At 59.6% G+C, this 18680-nt stretch overlaps 1 protein-coding gene across 3 annotated transcripts in view; it reads left to right on the forward strand.

Moving 5' to 3' along the window:
• Positions 1–18680, forward strand: part of RUNX1 (RUNX family transcription factor 1) — a gene marked incomplete at both ends in the record, with an annotated part of 196104 nt that overhangs the window by 140343 nt on the left and 37081 nt on the right. For 2 of the 3 annotated variants that reach the window (XM_080654833.1, XM_080654834.1), the window contains one exon: positions 17920–18111. The exons of the other annotated variant lie outside the window; for it this stretch is intronic. In XM_080654833.1, coding sequence (XP_080510959.1) covers positions 17920–18111 — 192 coding nt within the window. The remainder of the gene's footprint in view (positions 1–17919; positions 18112–18680) is intronic. 3 annotated transcript variants of the gene reach the window in all.

Raw genomic sequence — 18680 nt, forward strand, 5'->3', positions numbered from 1 at the left:
CGGAAAAGGTTAATAAAACAAAAACATTGGCCATTTCTGGGATGACGTGTGCCCTGGGGTGGAAGGAGTGGGTCACAGTCACGGCGCTGGGCCCCGGCTCCTGAGAGTCACAGGGCCGGGGAGCGGGCTGGGGGCCTCTGGAATATGCCGTTTCCTGCGGCGCTAGTTTTTATTTTAAATAGGGAGTTACAGTTCACATCATTCGATGGAAGGGCCCGATGCCCGTCACTCACTTGCTTTGTTGAGATTCATCAGCAACGAAGGCCCTTTCCTTCTATGCTTCTGAGTGCACAGGGCAAGCCCATCATACATGCCCGGGGGGACCCGGGGCCTTTATAAGGCAGATGGCAAGTTTGCTTCAAGTGAGAAGAGGACTGTGTGAGGGTCCCTGCAACCTCGGGTGTCATGCACCTGAAATACTCAAAGGCAGGCGGGTCCAGGAAGATGCGGGTGAGACGCGTTCACAGGCTGTTTCTGTGGTGGTCGGATAGTTACTTTCACCAAGTTATCTTCTCTTAGTCACGCAAACTCCTGATCGTGGTAACAGCCGCGGTGCTAACTGTGTGCCCGCACCATTCACAGCGCGGCACACGTGCGCTGGCACAGTCTTCGCCAGAGCAGGTGAGGGCGGCCGAAGCAGGGCGGGATTCGTGCTTTCATCCCACTTCCCTCTGAGGTCAAACTCGGCCATGGAGCGAGGTCGCCCCTAGACGAGTTCCCGCTCGAAGGGTAACAAGAAAACGTCAGAAAACCCGCGGTTCCCCCACCGACAGGGCCTGGGGGGCCGAGCTCCGTGGGCCTCGCCGACCCAGCGCATTAGCCTGTCCACGTGCACCCCGGCCGGACTGTACGCGTCACTTTCTTTGCCGCCAGTTTTCGGAAGGGCTTTTATCGTTTGCTTTTTAAATTGCCTGGCTACGCGTAACGCACCCAGTTTCCCGTGGCCCTGGCTCCTGGCCACCCACTTGTAATCACAGGGGCGGGGTCCCCATGGGGGCACCTGCTAACCGCGTGGGTGACCCACCTCGGGGTGCGGGCCTGGCTGTGCCTCCACAGGGACGGTGGCCGTCGGGGGGAAGGGGGGAGGCTGAGTGCGGCCGCCCCGTGGGTGGTGGGAGCCACGCCTGGGACCCAGGAGCCTCGGGGAGACGGGCAGAGGCCTGACACCCTTGGCCGTGAGGCAACTCTAAAGAAAAGAGATTCAAGAATCCGAAGTTTAAAAATTCATGAAGCTGCGTAGCATCGCCTCTTTTAGCTGTTTGTTTAAACATTTATGTATTTTGATTTTTTCCCATTTTTTTTGTGTTGAGACCCAGTACATAGTACAGTTTCTCTTCCGGAAGTCTTTTGTGTGTCCATGGCCTTGCCTCCCAACGTTGAAGGTGAAACGGGGGTGGGGTCGGGGGAGGGGGGTTCTGTGTGAGCAACATTGGATGCCGGTGGCACTTGCCATCCACCAAGTAGGTCTTTCCTAAAACACGCGTGTGGCTGTGGCGAGGCGCTGCCACACTGTTCTAGAAAACAGACACAAAACGTGCCAGTCTCTTGGGGCTTAGACGAGTGCGGCTCACCTGTGGGGGGCAGGGGGCGCCTGGACCCGCCAGCCACCGCCAAGCTGTGCCGCATAGAAAGGGCGCTCGGCCACCCTGGGGCTTCTGAAGCCAGCGCGCCTGCAGCTGTTCAGGGTGGGTTTCTGGTTGGCCGGTTGGGGGTTTTGTTTGTTTCCGCACATGTGGGGGTGTGTCCGTTTGGGAGGCCCTCCGTCCTTTCCCCTCGCAGACACTCGGGGGCCCGGGGATCACCGCACAGCGTTGGGGATCCTTCGGTGCCGGTGCTGCTCCCGTGGTCTGCTGCCCCCCCACCTGTGGCCTGAGGAGCAACCCCCCTTTCCCCCTCCCCTTCCCCCCACCCCCCGCCATGCTTGGGGAGCGGCTGAAGCCCACGCTGCCATCTGGTTGCATTTGGGGAGCAGTGAAGCCGAGGCCTTGGGGGCCTGGCGGCTGCAGGAGCAGGGGGCCGGGTTCCACGCGCAGCTCCACGCATGTGGGCGGCCCACGGCTGGGGCGGATGGCGGGGGGATTGCTGGCGGCCTGGCAGCCCTGTCGCTGCCCAGCGCGTCCGCCTCAGGCTACGGGGTGCACTGGGAACTTCTCCCACGCGAGCACTTACACCGCTCACTTTGAAAAAGCAACCACAAAACTTCCTTGCGCTTTGCCAAAGGCTTGGTTCTTCCCTTAAAGTGGAGCAGCTGCGAGAACGGGGCCAGGTGAGGCTCTGAAGCACCACGGCCGCCCCCTTGGGGAACACGGCGTCCGGAGGCCCCACATCCTTACGTGACGGCTCCGGCTCGGGCCCTGCGCTCGTGGGCGTGAGCTGCACACGCATGTTCCCGCGCTCCCCGCATCTTCTGCGCAAACAGTCCGCTCCCCAGGTTGGCTTTCCTGCCCCGAGAAGTGGCCATGAAGAGGGGGATTAGACGTAGCCCGCTGCTGGGCCTCACCGCCGAGCCGCCCCGAGACGCCATGGTCCATATGAAGTGGCTTTTCCCAGCGCAGCTGAGCCTGTCTCTCTGTCCGTCCGTCCCATGTCCCCAGAGCCTGCAGCGCTCCTAGCGAAGCCACTCTCACCTGGCAGGTTTGCTCTGTGCTTAGAGATGGGCCTTCCGACGGAAGGGTCGTGGGTTCGATTCCCAGTCAAGGGCACGTACCATAGCTGTAGGCTCCCCAGCCCCAGTGGGGATGAGTGTAGGAGGCAACCGACCCGTCTCTCTCTCACATCGATGTCTCTCTCCCCGCTTCTCCCTTCTTTCACTCCCTAGAAATCAATGAGTAAACATACCCTAGGGCGAGGATTAAAAAGAAATTCACTCCAGCCAGTAGCTGCACATTCTGGAGGGACGTGTATAAATGAGACGAGGTAGAAAGGAATTCAAGTACCAAAAGCCAGGTGTCTTTCTGCGTGCCCTTTTCTTCTGGAAGGAGTGCAATCAGATGCACCCCCAGCTCCCAGGACCCGTTAGCAGGGGACGGCCAGGCCTGGGTTTGGCCTCCCACAACTTCCATACGAGAAGGCGCGGGCCCCTGGAAGCAGGTATGGGCCTAAACGGAGGCTGCCCTGCAGGGCTTCCTGTTTCTGGACCGAGCACTTGAGACGATGTTTGTTGGTCTGGTCTGGTCTGGTCTGGTCCGCCATGGCTTGGGGGTGATCTGTCCTCTGGCTGTGGATAGAAAGTAACTGTGTGGAATGAGTCAGTTCCTCGGTGCTGGATACATTGATGGGCCTTTTGGATTTGCCCCTGACATCACCTTGTTTTTGTTTGACTTTACGGTGGTTTTATGCTCTTTCTGATGCACCCATTTTATTTTATTTTTTTTAATATATTTTATTGATTTTTACAGAGAGGAAGGGAGAGGGATAGAGAGTTAGAAACATCGATGAGAGAGAAACATCGATCAGCTGCCTCCTGCACACCTCCTACTGGAGATGTGCCCGCAACCAAGGTACATGCCCTTGACCAGAATCGAACCTGGGACCTTTCAGTCCGCAGGCTGACACTCTATCCACTGAGCCAAACCGGTTAGGGCATCTGATGCACCCGTTTTAAAGAGCTGAGGAGAAACAAGCGTAGTGACGTCGTGGCGGTCATTTCCGATATCGCTAGCAGGGCAGAGCCCCGGTTCCAGACATGAGGTGGGGGGGCCCAAGCCCGAGGCAGCGAGGCCGGCCAGCCCCTGCTTCTCCCTACCTGCGTGTCTGTTTCCCCATCTGCAGTGGGCGTGGGGGCGCCTCCCTCACTGGGGGTGTGAGGATCGAATAAGATAGCCTGAGAGGCAACCTGGGGGGGCGGGGGGCACCCCAGGTAGGAAGCTGGCTGCCGGATTCGGCCTTGCCTCTCTTCCGTGACCAGAGCAGCCTCCCCCAGCTCAGCGCCCTCAGGGAAGACCAGGAAGACGGCATCCTTACTGGGGAGAGGCTGGTGCACACGGCACGCAGGGCCACGGCGCCTGGCACACAGGGCCCCGTACACACCAGCTGCTGTGAAAGCACATGCCCTGGACCAGGCCCCCCGCCCCCCCCCGGCCCCCGCAGGCCGAGCCCTTCCCCAGGAAACTCCTGGGACTCTGCCCAGGTGGGGGCCGCATAGCTGCCGGTGCCAACTTCAGAACACCCTGGGCTCAGAACACAATACAAAAAGGGCTTTTTCTCTCTCCTTCACCCTCCCTGTTCTTAGCCCCAAACACTGAAGCTCTGAGCCCACAGCAACTCACTTCTCGCTGGGGCCCTGCTTCCTTGCAGGAAGGTGTTCTTTCAGACAAAGGTTTCCGTCTAAATGTAGTTGTTTCTCAGCCGAGCGTTCGCACTCTTGCTGCTGTGGGACCTGGCAAGACTCAGCATCTAGAAGCTTCCACCGTGCCGTCTGTGAGGGCGGGATGGTGATCCGAGCTGTGTCTGTGCAGAGGGTTGTTTTGGAGGAACTGAGGTCATCTACGGGGGGCGGGGGGGGGGGGAAGGGGAGGGGCAATAGTCAGCTATGGTTGTATCACAATAGCATAATAATCAATAAATAATAATAGAAACATAAACAATGTTCCCCATATCCACAATAGTAAACCTACTTTTGCCACCCAGTACCAGGCGTCCTCAAACTACGGCCCGCGGGCCACATGCGACCCGCCAAGGACATTTATCCGGCCCACCCGGTGCCGCTGCCTCATCCCGGGCCCGCAGTGTGCATAGGAATTTGTTCATAGTTTTTTTTTTAAACTATAGTCCGGCCCTCCAACGGTCTGAGGGACAGTGAACTGGCCCCTGTTTAAAAAGTTTGAGGACCCCTGCGAGTAGACAGTCTACCCATTAGACAATCGCTCTGTAATCAGATGATAGGAAAATAATCGAAACATTTATTGTATGTGTTATATGAAAACCTGAGGGCTCTTAAATAAAATGTTATTGGTTTCTTGGAGGTAGATTTCATCTCATTGTGGCTGTTGGGATTGATGAGAAGAAAACTGTAGGAAAAGAAATAAAGGCACCCCGTCAAGCCCCAGCAAGGCCCGAGCTTTTGGAGTGTCCCTTTGCCTCGGACAGCGGCCGCCAGCCGGTGGTCCCTGGGCCCCTGGGGACCCATGAGGTGCGAAAGGGTGGGCGCGCTGCCCTAGGGCATCGTGGTGTCCTTCCCTCCGGCTGCGCGCCCTCTCAGACAGGGAAGCAGAGGGAGCGGCGTGGACAGCGGGGAGAGCTGCGTCCTCTTGTCACACGATTTCTTTTCCAAAACCAAATGCCGTCTCGTCTGCGTGACTCTGATCCGTTTTCTTTCCGTGAGAGGGTGGCGCAGCATGGAACGTCTTAGTGCCGCTCGCTTCGTCCTGCCTCGCTTCTTTTTGCCTGCCTGTGGCTTTTTATATATGCTGCTGGCCTGAGATTTCTGGGTTAGATTTCAGGGGTGAAATGTGACACCCCTGGGCCTTGGTGCCAGGTTCCCAGGGCAGCCAGGGCAGCTGCTGGGGGTGACAGTCCCCGAGGCCCTGAGGCAGCGCCGGGCGGGCGGACGAGGACACGGTGGGGGAGCAGGTCTGAGAAACCCTGCCGTGTCCTGGGTGATTCAGCGTCTGAAAATAAACAGGAGCCCAGGGCAGGGAGGAGGAACTGGGAAAGGCTGAAATTTGAGTCTCGGGGGGCTGGGCTCCTCGCCGGCCTCTCTGTGAGCTGGAAAGAATCCTGAGCCCTGGGCTAGGGTGTGGCCGCCGGGGGCACCGGCCTGGGAAAGGGCTTCTGGCCCAGGCTGGCTCTCCAAGGCTCCGAGGCCCTCGGCCCTTCTCAGAACCTGTTTCCCCATCTGCAGAAGGAGAGAGCGGGGTGAGGGGGGATTTGATGACTTCACGGTCCTTTTCAGCTTCTAAAAGTAGGACTCGATGTCTATGGGAGTGATTGCCACGTTCCCACAGCATTCGCTCACCTGGCGAAGGAGGAGCGCGAGCCCAGGGCCCTGTAGCCACTGCCAACCTGGGGAGACAGAGATCCAGGACTGGGGGAGTGGGGGAAGGCCGACAGGGGAAGAGGTAGGCAGAGGGTGCATCCGCTCGCTCCCCAAAACCGGCAAGAGAGAGAAACGAAGGTCCCCTCCAGAGTGCCACGCCTGTAAGTGGGGGAATCCCCTCACGAGACTTCCCATGGCATCGGCATCCGTTTTAGAAAGAAAGACATCCTTAGAGCCACACAGTGCTCGATTGTGCAGGCCACCGAGCCCGGCTGAGTCCCCAGCCGGCGGAGGAGACGGCTGAGGCCTGCGCGGGCCGAGGCGCCCCTCCTGGGCCTCCTGGGCCTCCTGGGCCTCCTGGGCCTCCTGGGCCGGGCCGCTCCACGGTACCTGCCCGCTATCTTCCCATCTCGCCGCAAGCAGCCCCGGCTGACCGCACCGCTTCCCCGCTGAAAGGCAACACCGCTTGACTCACCGCGCTGAGCGGCGCCAAGGCAAACACGGAGAATAACCGGCCTGTATGGCCTTGGACGCTCCGGGGCCCCGCTGGCAAAACCCTACACAGTAGCTTTACTATGTCTCGCGGCTGCAGCTGCAGAGAAAAGGGAGGAAGCAGAAGTGGTTAAAAAGGTGGGGGGGGGGGGGGGGGCGGAGGGGGCGCGGGGAGGGCAGAGCCGAGCCGGGCAGAGCCGAGCCGGGCAGGGCTTGGGGGGCCCTCGGGCCTGGCAGAGGCTCCGTCATCTTCAAGCCTCGATGGGGGCTCTCGGGGCTGAGATACGGCTTTTCCACACCAGGGCGGCCACACAGGATCACTGTTCCCCGCGCTCAAAGGAGAGAGAGTTCAAGTGCAAGACGTCCCTTGGAAAGGCGGCTCCTGGGCTTCCCTGGTGGAGAGGAGCGGGGTGCTGGGCCCAGGCAGGGTCCCCGGGGAGGGGCGAGGGCGGGCTGTCCCTTTCCCACGTGGAGAGGTCTGGACAGGACAGTGGCCGGGTTGGCCAGGGGACTGTGGGCAGCCTCCTTGTCCTCTGTCCTCGCTGGCTCAGGGGGTCACCAGGGTGAGCGGGTGCTTGTGTCTTAGGCTAATAGCACTTCCCCGCTAGGCCCCCCCGCAACCCAGCAGGCGGTGGTGCCATGTTTCCGTCACTGCTCTGTGGCCCTTCAGGAGTCCCGAGCAGATAGCCACTTGCCAAGCGCAGGGACCTGGGGGCAAGGCTCCCCGGTCCCCACCCCCCCCCCCCCCCCCGCCCCACAGAGGCTCCTTCAGAGGCGGGTGCTGACCACAGGGGACAGGAGTCAGCCTGGCGAGGAGGCGAAGAGCATTCTCTGGAGGGCATGAGGTGGGGGGCGTGTGGGGGAGGGGCGTGCAGGGGGGGGGGGGCATGCAGTGGGGCCACAGCCTGTTAGAAGCAACCCTGGCTGCTGTTGGCTTCCTGACACGTTGGTGCTCAGGGGCAGAGTGCTCGGGCGCCCGGTCCCTTCGCACCGGCAGGGCCCGCTCCGCCGTCTCCCCAGGGCCTGGCCTGCCCTGGCTCTCTGCTCCCACGGGCCCGCCCAGCATCCAGCTGGCATTTGTGACACTGGAGAGAGGTGGGAATCAGAGGCCCCAGCCCTGCTGCTGGGCGGGCACTGGGCAGGGCTCCTGAGGATGGGCGGGGCTTTTCTGACCTCTGTCAGCAGGGGGTAGAGGTCATTCAGGTCATCCGAGGTCATCCTAGGTCAGCTGTGGGCAAACTATGGCCCACGGGCCGGATCCGGCCCGTTCGGCTGTTCTATCAGGCCCGCGGAGCCGAAAGAGCGGAGGGTTCTCTTGCTCTCCCCTCCGCTCCTTTACTTTGAATTTATATGAGTTCACACAAACACTCCATCCATGCTTTTGTTCCGGCCCACCAGTCCAGTTTAAGAACCCATTGTGGCCCTCAAGTCAAAAAGTTTGCCCACCCCTGTCCCAGTTGCTCAAGGATGAGAAGTGCCCAGGAAAGGGGACTCATTCACTCGCTCACTCCTTCTTGCGCTCATCCTCGCATCCACTCATCTGCTCACTTGTGCATCCGAGCATCCGCCCGGTTGCTGCACCGCCACCAGCCTGGAAGGGACTCCCAGTTTCCGGGCCTGTCTGAGCACGCCCTGCGCCTCGGCCGGGAATGCGTGGCATGTGCCCTGTGCGGGCGGGCGGGCGGGCGAGGGGAGACCCACAGGGGTTGGGCCTCTGGGGGCACCAGGAGGCCGGGTGCAGCCTGGGGGCCTCAGGGCCATTCTCTCCTTTTCCCCAGCACTTGCCCTGGGGCTCGACCGGAGCTGACCGGCGGTTCAGCCAACAGCAGGGTGGCGGCTGCCGAGGGGAGGGGTGGGGGAGAAGGGTTTCTGCTGTGAGGGCACAGAGACGCTCTGACTCTGGGCGGCGGGCACACGGTGCCATATACAGATCTTGTAGCATAGAAACCCACCCGTGAAACCTACATGAACATGTTGAGCAATGTCACCCCAATCCATCCTACCTAATAAAGAGGGAATATGCTAATTAAGCATCACTCCATCACAAAGATGGCTGCACCCACAGCTGAGGCCAAGTTCCCATAAGGAGCCTTTTTTTTTTTTTTTATCTTATTTTTTATTTTTATTTTTAAAAATAAATCTTTATTGTTCAGATTATTACAGGTGTTCCTCTTTTTCCCCCCATAGCTTCCCTCCACCTGATTCCCCACCCCATGCCATGCCCTTACCCCCCTCCACTGTCTTCATCCATAGGTGTAAGCTTTTTGTCCAATCTCTTCCCACACCCCTCACACCCCCTCCCCCCTGAAAATTGTCAGTCCACTCCCTTTCTATGTCCCTGATTCTATTATATTCACCAGTCCATTCTGTTCTTCAGATTTTTTATTCACTTGATTTTTAGATTCACTTGTTGGTAGGTATGTATTTGATGTCATTTTGTTGTTCATAATTTTTATCTTTACCTTTTTCTTCTTCTTCCTCTTCTTAAAGAACACCCTTCAGCATTTCATGTAATCCTGGTTTGGTGGTGATGAACTCCTTTAGCTTTTTCTTGTCTGTGAAGCTCTTTATCTGACCTTCAACTCTGAATGATAGCTTTGCTGGGTAGAGTAATCTTGGTTGTAGGTTCTTGCTGTTCATTACTTTGAATATTTCTTGCCACTCCCTTCTGGCCTGCATAGTTTCTGCCGAGAAATCAGCTGACAGTCGTATGTGTGCTCCCTTGTAGGTAACTAACCGTTTTTCTCTTGCTGCTTTCAAGATTCTCTCTTTGTCTTTTGCCCTTGGCATTTTAATTATGATGTGTCTTGGTGTGGTCCTCTTTGGATTCCTCTTGTATGGGGTTCTGTGTGCTTCCTGAACTTGTAAGTCTATTTCTTTCACCAGGTAGGGAAAGTTTTCTGTCATTATTTCTTCTAATAGGTTTTCAATATTTTGTTCTCTCTCTTCTTCTGGCACCCCAAAAATTCGGATGTTGGTACGCTTAAAGTTGTCCCAGAGGCTCCTTACACTATCTTCATATTTTTGGATTTTTTCTTTTTGTTTTTCTGGTTGGGTGTTTTTTGTTTCCTCATATTTCAGATCTTTGGTTTGATTCTTGGGGTAAGTTGATCTACAGTTGAGTTTCTGTATATTCTTTATTTCAGACAGTGCATGCTTAATTTCTGACTGGTCCTTTCCCATTTTTTTGGTATTCTCATTAAGATCCTTAAAGGTCTCACTAAGATCCTCAGCAGTTTTTAGAAGATTCTTGAGTAACCTTATAAATGTGGTTCTGAACTCTATGTCGTCCAGTAGTTTGCTTTCTTCCATTTCTCTCATTCGTGACATGTTTCTTTGTCTCCGCATTTTGCTGCTTCCTTGTGTTGATGGAGTGGCTTTGTGTGATAGGTGACCTATAGGGGCCAGTAGCTCAGCCTCCCCAATCACCTGAGGTGGATACTCTTGGTGCACCCCTTTGTAGGCTGAGTGCACAGTCTTGTTTTAGTTAAGCCTTGATTGCTGTTGGTACACTGGGAGGAACTGACCTCCAGGCCAATTGGCTGTGAGGGCCCGCTGTGTCTATATTGGAAGAACTGCTGCGCTGGAGACACGCTTATGGGGCAGGACTTGTTTCAGTGGGGCTTTGGTGCTCACTGAGTCTGCCTCTTGAATGTGTCACTTATGGATGTGAGGAGTTGAAATCTGGTGTCTCACTCTGACCAATAGGTACACTGGCTTCTGGATCTCCAATGGGGTGCAGGTCAGCTACTGTCTGAGGCCATCCAGCAGGAGCTACAGCAAGAACTACAGTTTTCTCCTCTTTGCTTGGGGTTTGGAGGTTTTGGAGCTGTCTGACCCGGGCTGCAAGTTTGCTAGGTTAAGCTGCAATAGGGCAGACCATTCATATGCTAAAGCCGCTGCTTGGAGCTTGGGTGGGTTCTTAGATTGTGCAGGGCGGGGTCTCAGGGTGTGACTAGGCTAGGGCGTGGCAAACAGCGATGGCTGCCAGTAAGCAGGCTCTGCGGCTCTGAGTCTCCGACCGTGTCTCTGCGTCCCGCGCCCAGCACAGTAAACAATTATTCCTGCATGCAGCCCTGCAAGCAAGCCTCCCTCACTTTCCGACCCCACGGCAGACAGTCCAGCTTCTCCCCGTAGGAGTTTGGGTCCCCAGCGTCTCCCCAGAAACTGGAGTTCGGAGTAATCGGGAGCTTATCTCCCTTCGGGTTGAAAACAGCAGTGCTCCCGATTCGCGCGTCTCCGTACCTCAGCTTTTCCGCGCTTGTGCACCCCTCAATGCTGTTTGCTCTTTCCTTCTAGTTGTAGAACTTCCACTCAGCCAGCTTTCCCATGGTTCTGGGTGATAGACGTTTTGTCTTTTAGTTGTAGTTTTGAAATTGTTGTGCGAGGCAGCAGTTTAGGTGTTTACCTACGCCGCCATCTTGGATCCTCCCCCATAAGGAGCCTTAATGAGCAATCAGCAGGGACCTGAGGCTCTACGCCCTCCCCGGCTCCCGTGGGGCTTGACAGGAGGCCTCAGGCTGTGTCCCCCACCCGGCAGGGCTTGACAGGGGACCTCAAGGTGTGCTTCCCGTCCTGGTGCTGGGTTGGGGGAACTCAGGCCACAGCCCCTGCCCGGCGGGGCTTAATGGGGGACCTGAGGCTGTGCCCCTCTCCCTGTGCTGGGCCAGGGGACCTGAGGCTACGTCCCCTGCCCGGCGGGGCTTGACAAGGGTAGGACTAGCCGGGTCTGGATCTAGCCCAATTGGGAGGAGGGGGCTGGCTGGATCTGGGTCTCACACGATTTTGAGGCGCATGTGGGTGGGCGGGGACTTGACTCTGGGTCCCGTGGTGTGCCCCAGACTCTGACAGGAACAAGGTTTTCATATACATTTTACTAATTTTCTTTCATCTCTGACACTTCTATTATAGAGAAAGGGCAAATAGCCATGTTAAAATACTTCCTCTAATTAATCCCCTTTTAATGTGCACGAATTTTGTGCACCAGGCCACTAGTTTTATAAGTAATTTTTTAAAAAATAAGTAAGTAGATAAATAAATAAAAGGCAGGTTAGAGGCCACAGGCAGCATCCCTAGGCCACACTCACCTCTCAGCACTCTCCACCTCCTCCAAAACCCACCCTCAGAAGTCACCCTCCATCAACCCCTCCTGCTGTCCGTCCCGCTGTCCGTCCCTCCGTGGGGACAGGAGGCACCGGATAAGTGAATGCACGGTGCCGGCCGCTACTACTCTCGGTTACTCTTTCATTTACGCTCCAGCAGGGGTTGCCCACAGTCCCTGCTGAGGGCGGGTGATAGCAGCGGGAATCGGAGGCCGGGAGCCGAGAAAGAGGCTTGAACGTGGGAGCCGTCTGCACTGTCTGTGGAGGCTGCCCCCGCGTCCCCAGAGGAAAGGCACCCAGGCGGCTCTCGCCCTCCGCTGCAATTACCTGCTTAGTCAGGGCACCAACAGGAGGTCCCCGGGGCGACCCGTGACCCCAGTTTGTCTCTGGCTTCAGGGAGGCATAGGCTCAGGGAGCCCACGCGCGTGAGTGAAGGCTCTGCTGTGTGTGACTGCGGCGTGAGCTGCCGGAGCTCAGTCTTGCTTGTTTTTGTCCCTGCGTTTTGGGGACGGGGTTCAGGGCGGGCAGGGCCTGGGGCAGCCCTGTGTGGCCTTGGCCTACAGTCCGTGTGAGCGGGGGCTGGCCCTGGCCCAGTGGCTTTCCCTTGCGACGTGGCTGTGGCCTTCTCCACCTCCCTTCCTGCGTGTCTAACAGTGGCCTACGCCCGTGTCCGAGGACACTCTGGTCACTGCCGGTGTGTTTTGCCGACTCTAGACAATTCAGGAAGCTCTGTGTGTTCGGTTACCGGTTCTATTTTTCCCTCTACAAGTGGTTTTCCTGAATCTTGTACAGTTTCATTTTAGCCGAAACCTTTCACTCACACTTCTTTGGCCCTGAACGAGGTCTCCTTTCCTGCTGTCTGATGAGGACAGGTGGGTGGCACCAGTCCCCGAGGACCTGAACATTTCTGGCGTCAGGCTTGGTCACTCCGTCACCGCTGAGTGAGCCTGCTGTGTGGCAGGTGCTCTTACAGGTGCTAGGGACCCAGCTGTGAAAAAGGAGACAGAATCGCACCCTCCTGGGGCTTACAGTCCGCTGGGCACAGATAGGCCAGAAGTAGCGTTAATTAGTGCCACGCCGGAAACGGGAGCAAAGGGGGTTGGGCGGCTTGGGGACAGTGTGCCACTGGAAATAGGAGTCAGGTCTCATCAGGGACGAGATGAAATGTAGGCAAAGGCGTGAAGGGCAGGAAGGACCCGGTCTCTGGGGGAAGATTGTTCCGGGCAAACAGCACGTGCAAAGGGCCTGAGGCAGGCGTGCAGCAGCAGCAGCAGCAGCTAGTGTGGCTGGAGCAGCGTGGGGAACTCAAACCATCTGCCTTCTAGTTTCAAGGAGGGGATCCACCTTAGAAACAGGCTCCGCACAACGCCAGCCTGACCTCTAAAACGTGCCCCTCTGCCTCGTGAGGGGCCACTGCGGGACCGAGGTTTGGGGAGACTCGGGATAGGGAAGCCCCCTGTACAGGCAGACTTGGTGGTCCCCTGGTGGCCTGTCGCCACCTGCCAGGGAGCCAAAGCTCGCCCCGCCCCGGTGTCCTGGTCCTCGGGGGTGAAGCTCCGTGTCTCTAGGACCCCTCAGCAGAAGCACGCTGCCGAGGAGGCGCGCATCCCAGTGGCTCGCCCCGCCTGCTCGCGGTGACTCACCTGCCGTGGGAGGCGGGAAGGCATGAGCCAGGGGACAGTGCCCTGCACCGGCGCGTGGGTGGGCTTAAGTTCACAGGTGGGTGATGGGGACCTCATGCTGGTGGTCCTCTAGCCACTGATCGGAGGGTGGGGGTGTAGAGGGACCGAAAGTACCATTATTTTCTAACCAGTAAGAGGAGCAGGGAAATGAGCCCGGATTCGGTTCGGCAGCGTGGCTTTCTCTCCGGCCGCTGCCCGGACAGCTGCCCAGCAGGTTTGGAGGTGAACGCAGGGCCGCTCGGCCCGGATGCCGCCGCTGGGAGACAGTGGGAAGGGCGGTCCCAGTCGCTCGGGTGGCAGGTCCGCTCAGCGCAGGCTTGAGGGGAGGGAGGGAGGAGCGGCGCCAGGATCCCCATGTCCAAGGTCACGCGTGATTGTCGGAAGGAAAGAGCAGGAGGCGGGGAGAGGGCGCTCTCAGGATGCACTGGCGGGAGTCCCGACCCACAGCAGGTGGTCACCAGCGGGGCGGCAGGGGGGTGGAGTCTTGGAGCTGAAGACTTGGTGGCATCAGGCCAATGGGCGGGGGGGGGTGTCTACCTGGAAAAAATAAGGAAAAACAGAAAGGGAGGAAGAAAGAAGAGGAAGAGAGAGGGGAAGCCTTGAGAGCCGTAATGCCATGCTGTGCTGTCCTGTCCCGTCCCAGCGGCCTGTGCTGAGTCGCCAGTGAGAACCGGCTGAGGCTGATCTGCAGGCCCAGGTGCGCAATGCTTGCAGGGTACCCGCCGCAGCCCCCCACCCCAGGCTGCCAGATAAGGAGGCGGCGGATGGAGGGACGCGCTCCGTCCACAGGAGACACGGTGGAAGAGCAGGTTTAGAATCGGAGAGATAACTCCAGGCAGGCAGCCCCGCTCCCCCGTCCTGGTGGGCTCAGAGGCCTGTCCCTGCCTCTCCCGCCGTCCCCAGAGTCCTTCCTCGGATAGCAGGGCGGGAGGTGAACCCTGAGAATTCCGGGTTCACCTGAGACTCAGCCTGAGCACCCTGACTGTGACTCCCAGACCCTCGCGGTGAGGGTGGAGCAACAGTCCCCCCCGCGCCCCCCCCCCCCCCCCCCCCGCCGGCCTGCGGGCGGCCCGTAGCATCTCAGTGGCTCCGTGTGCATCGAAGGGCTAGGAAGTGAGGAGACAGACGGGGTTCTCACCACCCGCGCGGCCCTGGGTGCCATGGCCGGGCCTGGGCACAGTGCTGGTGATCTGGTGCTTTTGTTTCCATCCCAGAGCAAATCGCAAGCACGCTGACGCGCACGCGCCAGGGAGGAGGCCCCTCACCCAGGCTCCCAGGGGGCCCCGGGCCAGCGCAGCCCCTGCCCCTGAGCAGGCCAGACTCTCGGCCCCGCCCCGCACCTGCCACTCGGGGGGAGGGGGGGCACAGCTCGCTGCCCACGCAGGGGGCTCCGGCTCCTCTCCTCTGAGCACTTGGGGTTCACAGAACTTGGGGTTTCTCCGTGCGCTGAGCATGCGGTGGGGAGAGGGTGAGGGAGAGGTGTGTTTTCAGACCTGCCCTCTTTCTCGGTGGCTGGGTGACAGCGGATAAATGACATAACTTCTCGTCACTTCGCCTCCCACACGTGCGTTCAAACAGAAGGCTGACTTCCCGGCCCTTCCCCCCCACCGCCCACCCACCCCCGCCCCCAACCTCGTGCTGCGCTCTTGGCTTAAAGACATGGGAAGAGACTGGGGAGGGGCGCTACCTGTGTTTACAGAGCATTGGATGACAGGTAAGCATGTATGTATCATGTGTATTCTACCACAGCGTATACTAGCATCCTTACTGTATCTCTCCCATTGCATGAACTAGTATGTCACGTGTATGACACACCCGCCGTGTACCCTATGGGACAGGAGTGCCCGCTGTGCCCGCCAAGGCGATGTAGCTGAGACGGCGTATGTGTTTGGTTTCCTGGTAGCACCTGGTCCCCAGGTGTGGTGGCTGCGGCAGGCACAATGCATGCCTTTCTTCAAAACGCCGAGGGCCGTGTATTCAGCATGGTCTCGCACACACATGTCCCTGGGCCACCCACAGACCCTGACACGGGTTCTTCAACACCCCTGGGTGCCCAAGGCGGGGCAGTGGGAACCGGGCACCAAGCCTGCTGGAAAGCTCTGTGCCTTCGCTGCCAGCTGGCGCTCTTTCTGAAGCAGAATCCTCCCCGATCCTGTGCCGGCCCTCCGCCCCCTGACCCCCAGGCCCTCCGCCCCCTGACCCCCAGGCCCTCCGCCCCCTGACCCCCAAGGCCCTCCGCCCCCTGATCCCCAGGCCCTCCGCCCCCTGACCCCCAGGCCCTCCGCCCCCTGACCCCCAGGCCCTCTGCCCCCTGACCCCCAGGCCCTCTGCCCCCTAACCCCTCTTCTGCCCCCCCCCGACCCCAGGCTCTCTGCCCCTTGACCCCTCCTCTGCCCCCCTGACCCCAGGCTCTCTGCCCCCTGACCCCTCCTCTGCCCCCCCCCAACCCCAGGCTCTCTGCCCCCTGACCCCTCCTCTGCCCCCCCTGGCCCTCAGGTTCTCTGCCCCCTGACCCCCAGGCCCTCTGACCCCACCCCCAGGAGGCCCTCTGCCCCCCCCTGACCCCCAGGCCCTCTGCCCCCCACCAGCCCTCTGTTCTCCCTGACCCCCAGGCATCAGGTCCTGCTTGGGGTTTAAAAGGGCCAGATGTGATGCTCTGAGTGGCCTTGGAGCTGGAACTGTTGGTTTTTCTGCAGGAAAACTTCACATTCTCCAGTGTGACATCAGGGAGCCAAGAATGTGTTGCCAAGATAAGGGGAGGGAGGAGTCAAGGAACTCCAGAGATGCTGAATGACTCCGTCCGTGATTGACTGAAATAGAATGTTCTAGAAAAAGATATTTCTGTGCTTCGGAGGGGATGACGGGTTGTTCCGGGACCCGGCCCCGCAGTCTTTCGCCCGCAAGGCCAGGGCCTAAAATACCCGGCTGGTCAGAGGCCTCGCCCACGTGGGCCGGGCTGTGTGACTCGGGCTGTTTGCGTTGGGGCGGGCGCTGGGGCTGCAGGGCTGAATCAGCGGCCAGATTTGCCTGGTGACACACGAAGAGGGCGCGTTCCTGGAGCTGCACAAACATCGTGCCGAAGTGTTTTCCTCCTCGGAGCCAGGCGGGTCCGGTGCACGATACGTCACCGCATACAGTGGGGCCTTTCTCTGCTCTGCAATCGGAGCCGCGGCAGCTGGGCCAAGGGCCGGCAGCGGGCGGAAGCGCAGGCCACGGGCATTCGGGACCATTACACAAGCCGTGAAACGTTTTCTTACATTGATTTCCGAGAGGAAGGGAGAGGGAGAGCGAGGTGGGAGCATGCATGATGAGAAAGAATCAGGGGTCAGCTGCCTCCTGCACACCCCCCAATGGGGACTGAGCCCACAACCTGGCATGCGCTTTTGACCGGAATTGAACCCGGGACCCTTCAGGCCACCCGGGACCCTTCAGGCCACCGATGCTCTCGCCACTGAGCCACACCAGCTAGGCACCATGAAATGTAACGTTGTAATTGTAGCCGTCGGGAGCCAGGCTAAAATGTCCGTCTCTCCCCATCCCCTCACCGCCTCCCCGCTCCCCGCGCCTCTCCCGGCTGGGCCACGGGGAGTGTGGGCTCAGGGACCCCCTTTCTCACCGAGGATCGGGGAGGTGAACGAGAACGTGGGTGTGGCCACTAGCAAGCCGCTGCTGCGGGCTTCTCTTCAGGCCACTGGACAACCAGGGGCTGGGCGCACCTCGGAGCATCGTCCGCCTCCAGGCCTGAGTCTCCCCTTTAACGCGTTGTGAGGGGCCTCTGGGGGAAACAGGAGGCCCCACCCTCCGGGCCTGGCCTGCGTGAGGGGCCTCTGCTCCCTGCGTCCTGGGGACAGTGATTTCGACAAGGGGCCAGGCAAGGACACGTACTGTCCATACGGACACGCAGGGCCACCTCCCTGCTTGGGTTGCTGGGTCCCCTGGGAAGCGGGTGCAGGCTGCCGGTGGCACCTCTGGGCTCCAGGGCCTGGGCTGCGGGGGGTGCTGGGCTGGCACAGGCCCCAGCCGCATCTTCCGGTAGGTTCCCTCCGGGAGCCACACCTTCCGGAAGGTTCCCTCTGGGAGCCGCACCTGGGCAGCGGCTTCGGGGAAGGAGAGGTTCCCAGGAGGCTTGCGAGGAGGGAGAGCCAGGGGGGCCGCGGGGCTGTGCACTTCCCAGGAAGCAGCCGGGCCTCCCCGGGCTGTGGGTTCGCAGCCACACCCCGCTTCCTGTTGGAAGGGGCGTGCCCCGTGCTCCAGGGCGTCCATTGCTGCCGAAAAGCCGGTGGTTGGCGCGTAGTGAGGAGCTGCTGAGCTCATGCAGCGGGAGGCACCGCTCCCGCCACCATCGCTGAGCCCCAGCACGTGGCCCAGAGCCAGCAATCACTGCGCCTCCCTCCTGCCCTCACCTCCACCACCTGCCCTGAGGCCCCTTCCCCTGCCCTGCAGAGACAGGGGTCCAGGCCGGGGGAGCACCTAGTGGCCACGTGACAGAGGGGGCCCCAGTCTGCTGTGGGGACAACGTCCCCAAATTGCCTGGGTAGCCAGCCCCACGGGGGTGAGGGGAGAGGGAGGGGAAGGACAAGAAAAACCCCATTTTAGAAGATCCACAATACATGTTCTGATCTCTTCCCTCCCTCCTTCCCTGCCTCCCTCCCCCCCCCCCCCATAGGACATCGTCAGAAACTAGACGATCAGACCAAGCCGGGGAGCTTGTCCTTTTCCGAGCGGCTCAGTGAACTGGAGCAGCTGCGGCGCACGGCCATGCGGGTCAGCCCACACCACCCCGCCCCCACACCCAACCCGCGCGCCTCCTTGAGCCACTCCACTGCCTTTAACCCTCAGCCTCAGAGTCAGATGCAGGGTAAGTACCTGGGCTGGCCCCTGCCCCCCTCGCCCCTGCAGCACCCAGCCCACCCGTCCTGGCTTCCCTTCTGTGCTCCAGGGGGTTGGACACGCGGCCTTGGACCACCCCGGCCTGCGGAGTCCCATGACATGGTCACAGGGCCCCAGGTCGAGAGCACTGCTCCCTGGGACGTGGACGGTGGAGAGACACGTGCAGATACTAGTTTGATTAGCCGTGTGGTTTTCTTACCGGCCTGTTAGGCTGGAAGACACACGCACGTGCACACACATGCACACACATGCACACACATGCACACACATGCACACATGCACACACACAGAGCCAGGTGCAGGCCAGGATGGCTCAAGTTCTTACTGCCTCCAGCGTACGTTGGGGGTTTGTGTCCGCTATCTGCTCCTCGGGAAATGTAAATGCATAGGGGGGCTGTGTGGGTGCCGTCACAGCAGCGGCGTTATTGCAATCGGTAAATTCGCCAGCGATGAGCAGGCAGGCTGCTGCACCCCACGGGGCGAGGAGCTGGCAGTGGCAACCACACCGCGAGACACAGCAACCCCCAGCGCCCGCCG

This window comes from Plecotus auritus (genome assembly GCF_963455305.1).
Source record: "Plecotus auritus genome assembly, chromosome: 2".
Lineage (NCBI taxonomy): Eukaryota > Metazoa > Chordata > Mammalia > Chiroptera > Vespertilionidae > Plecotus > Plecotus auritus.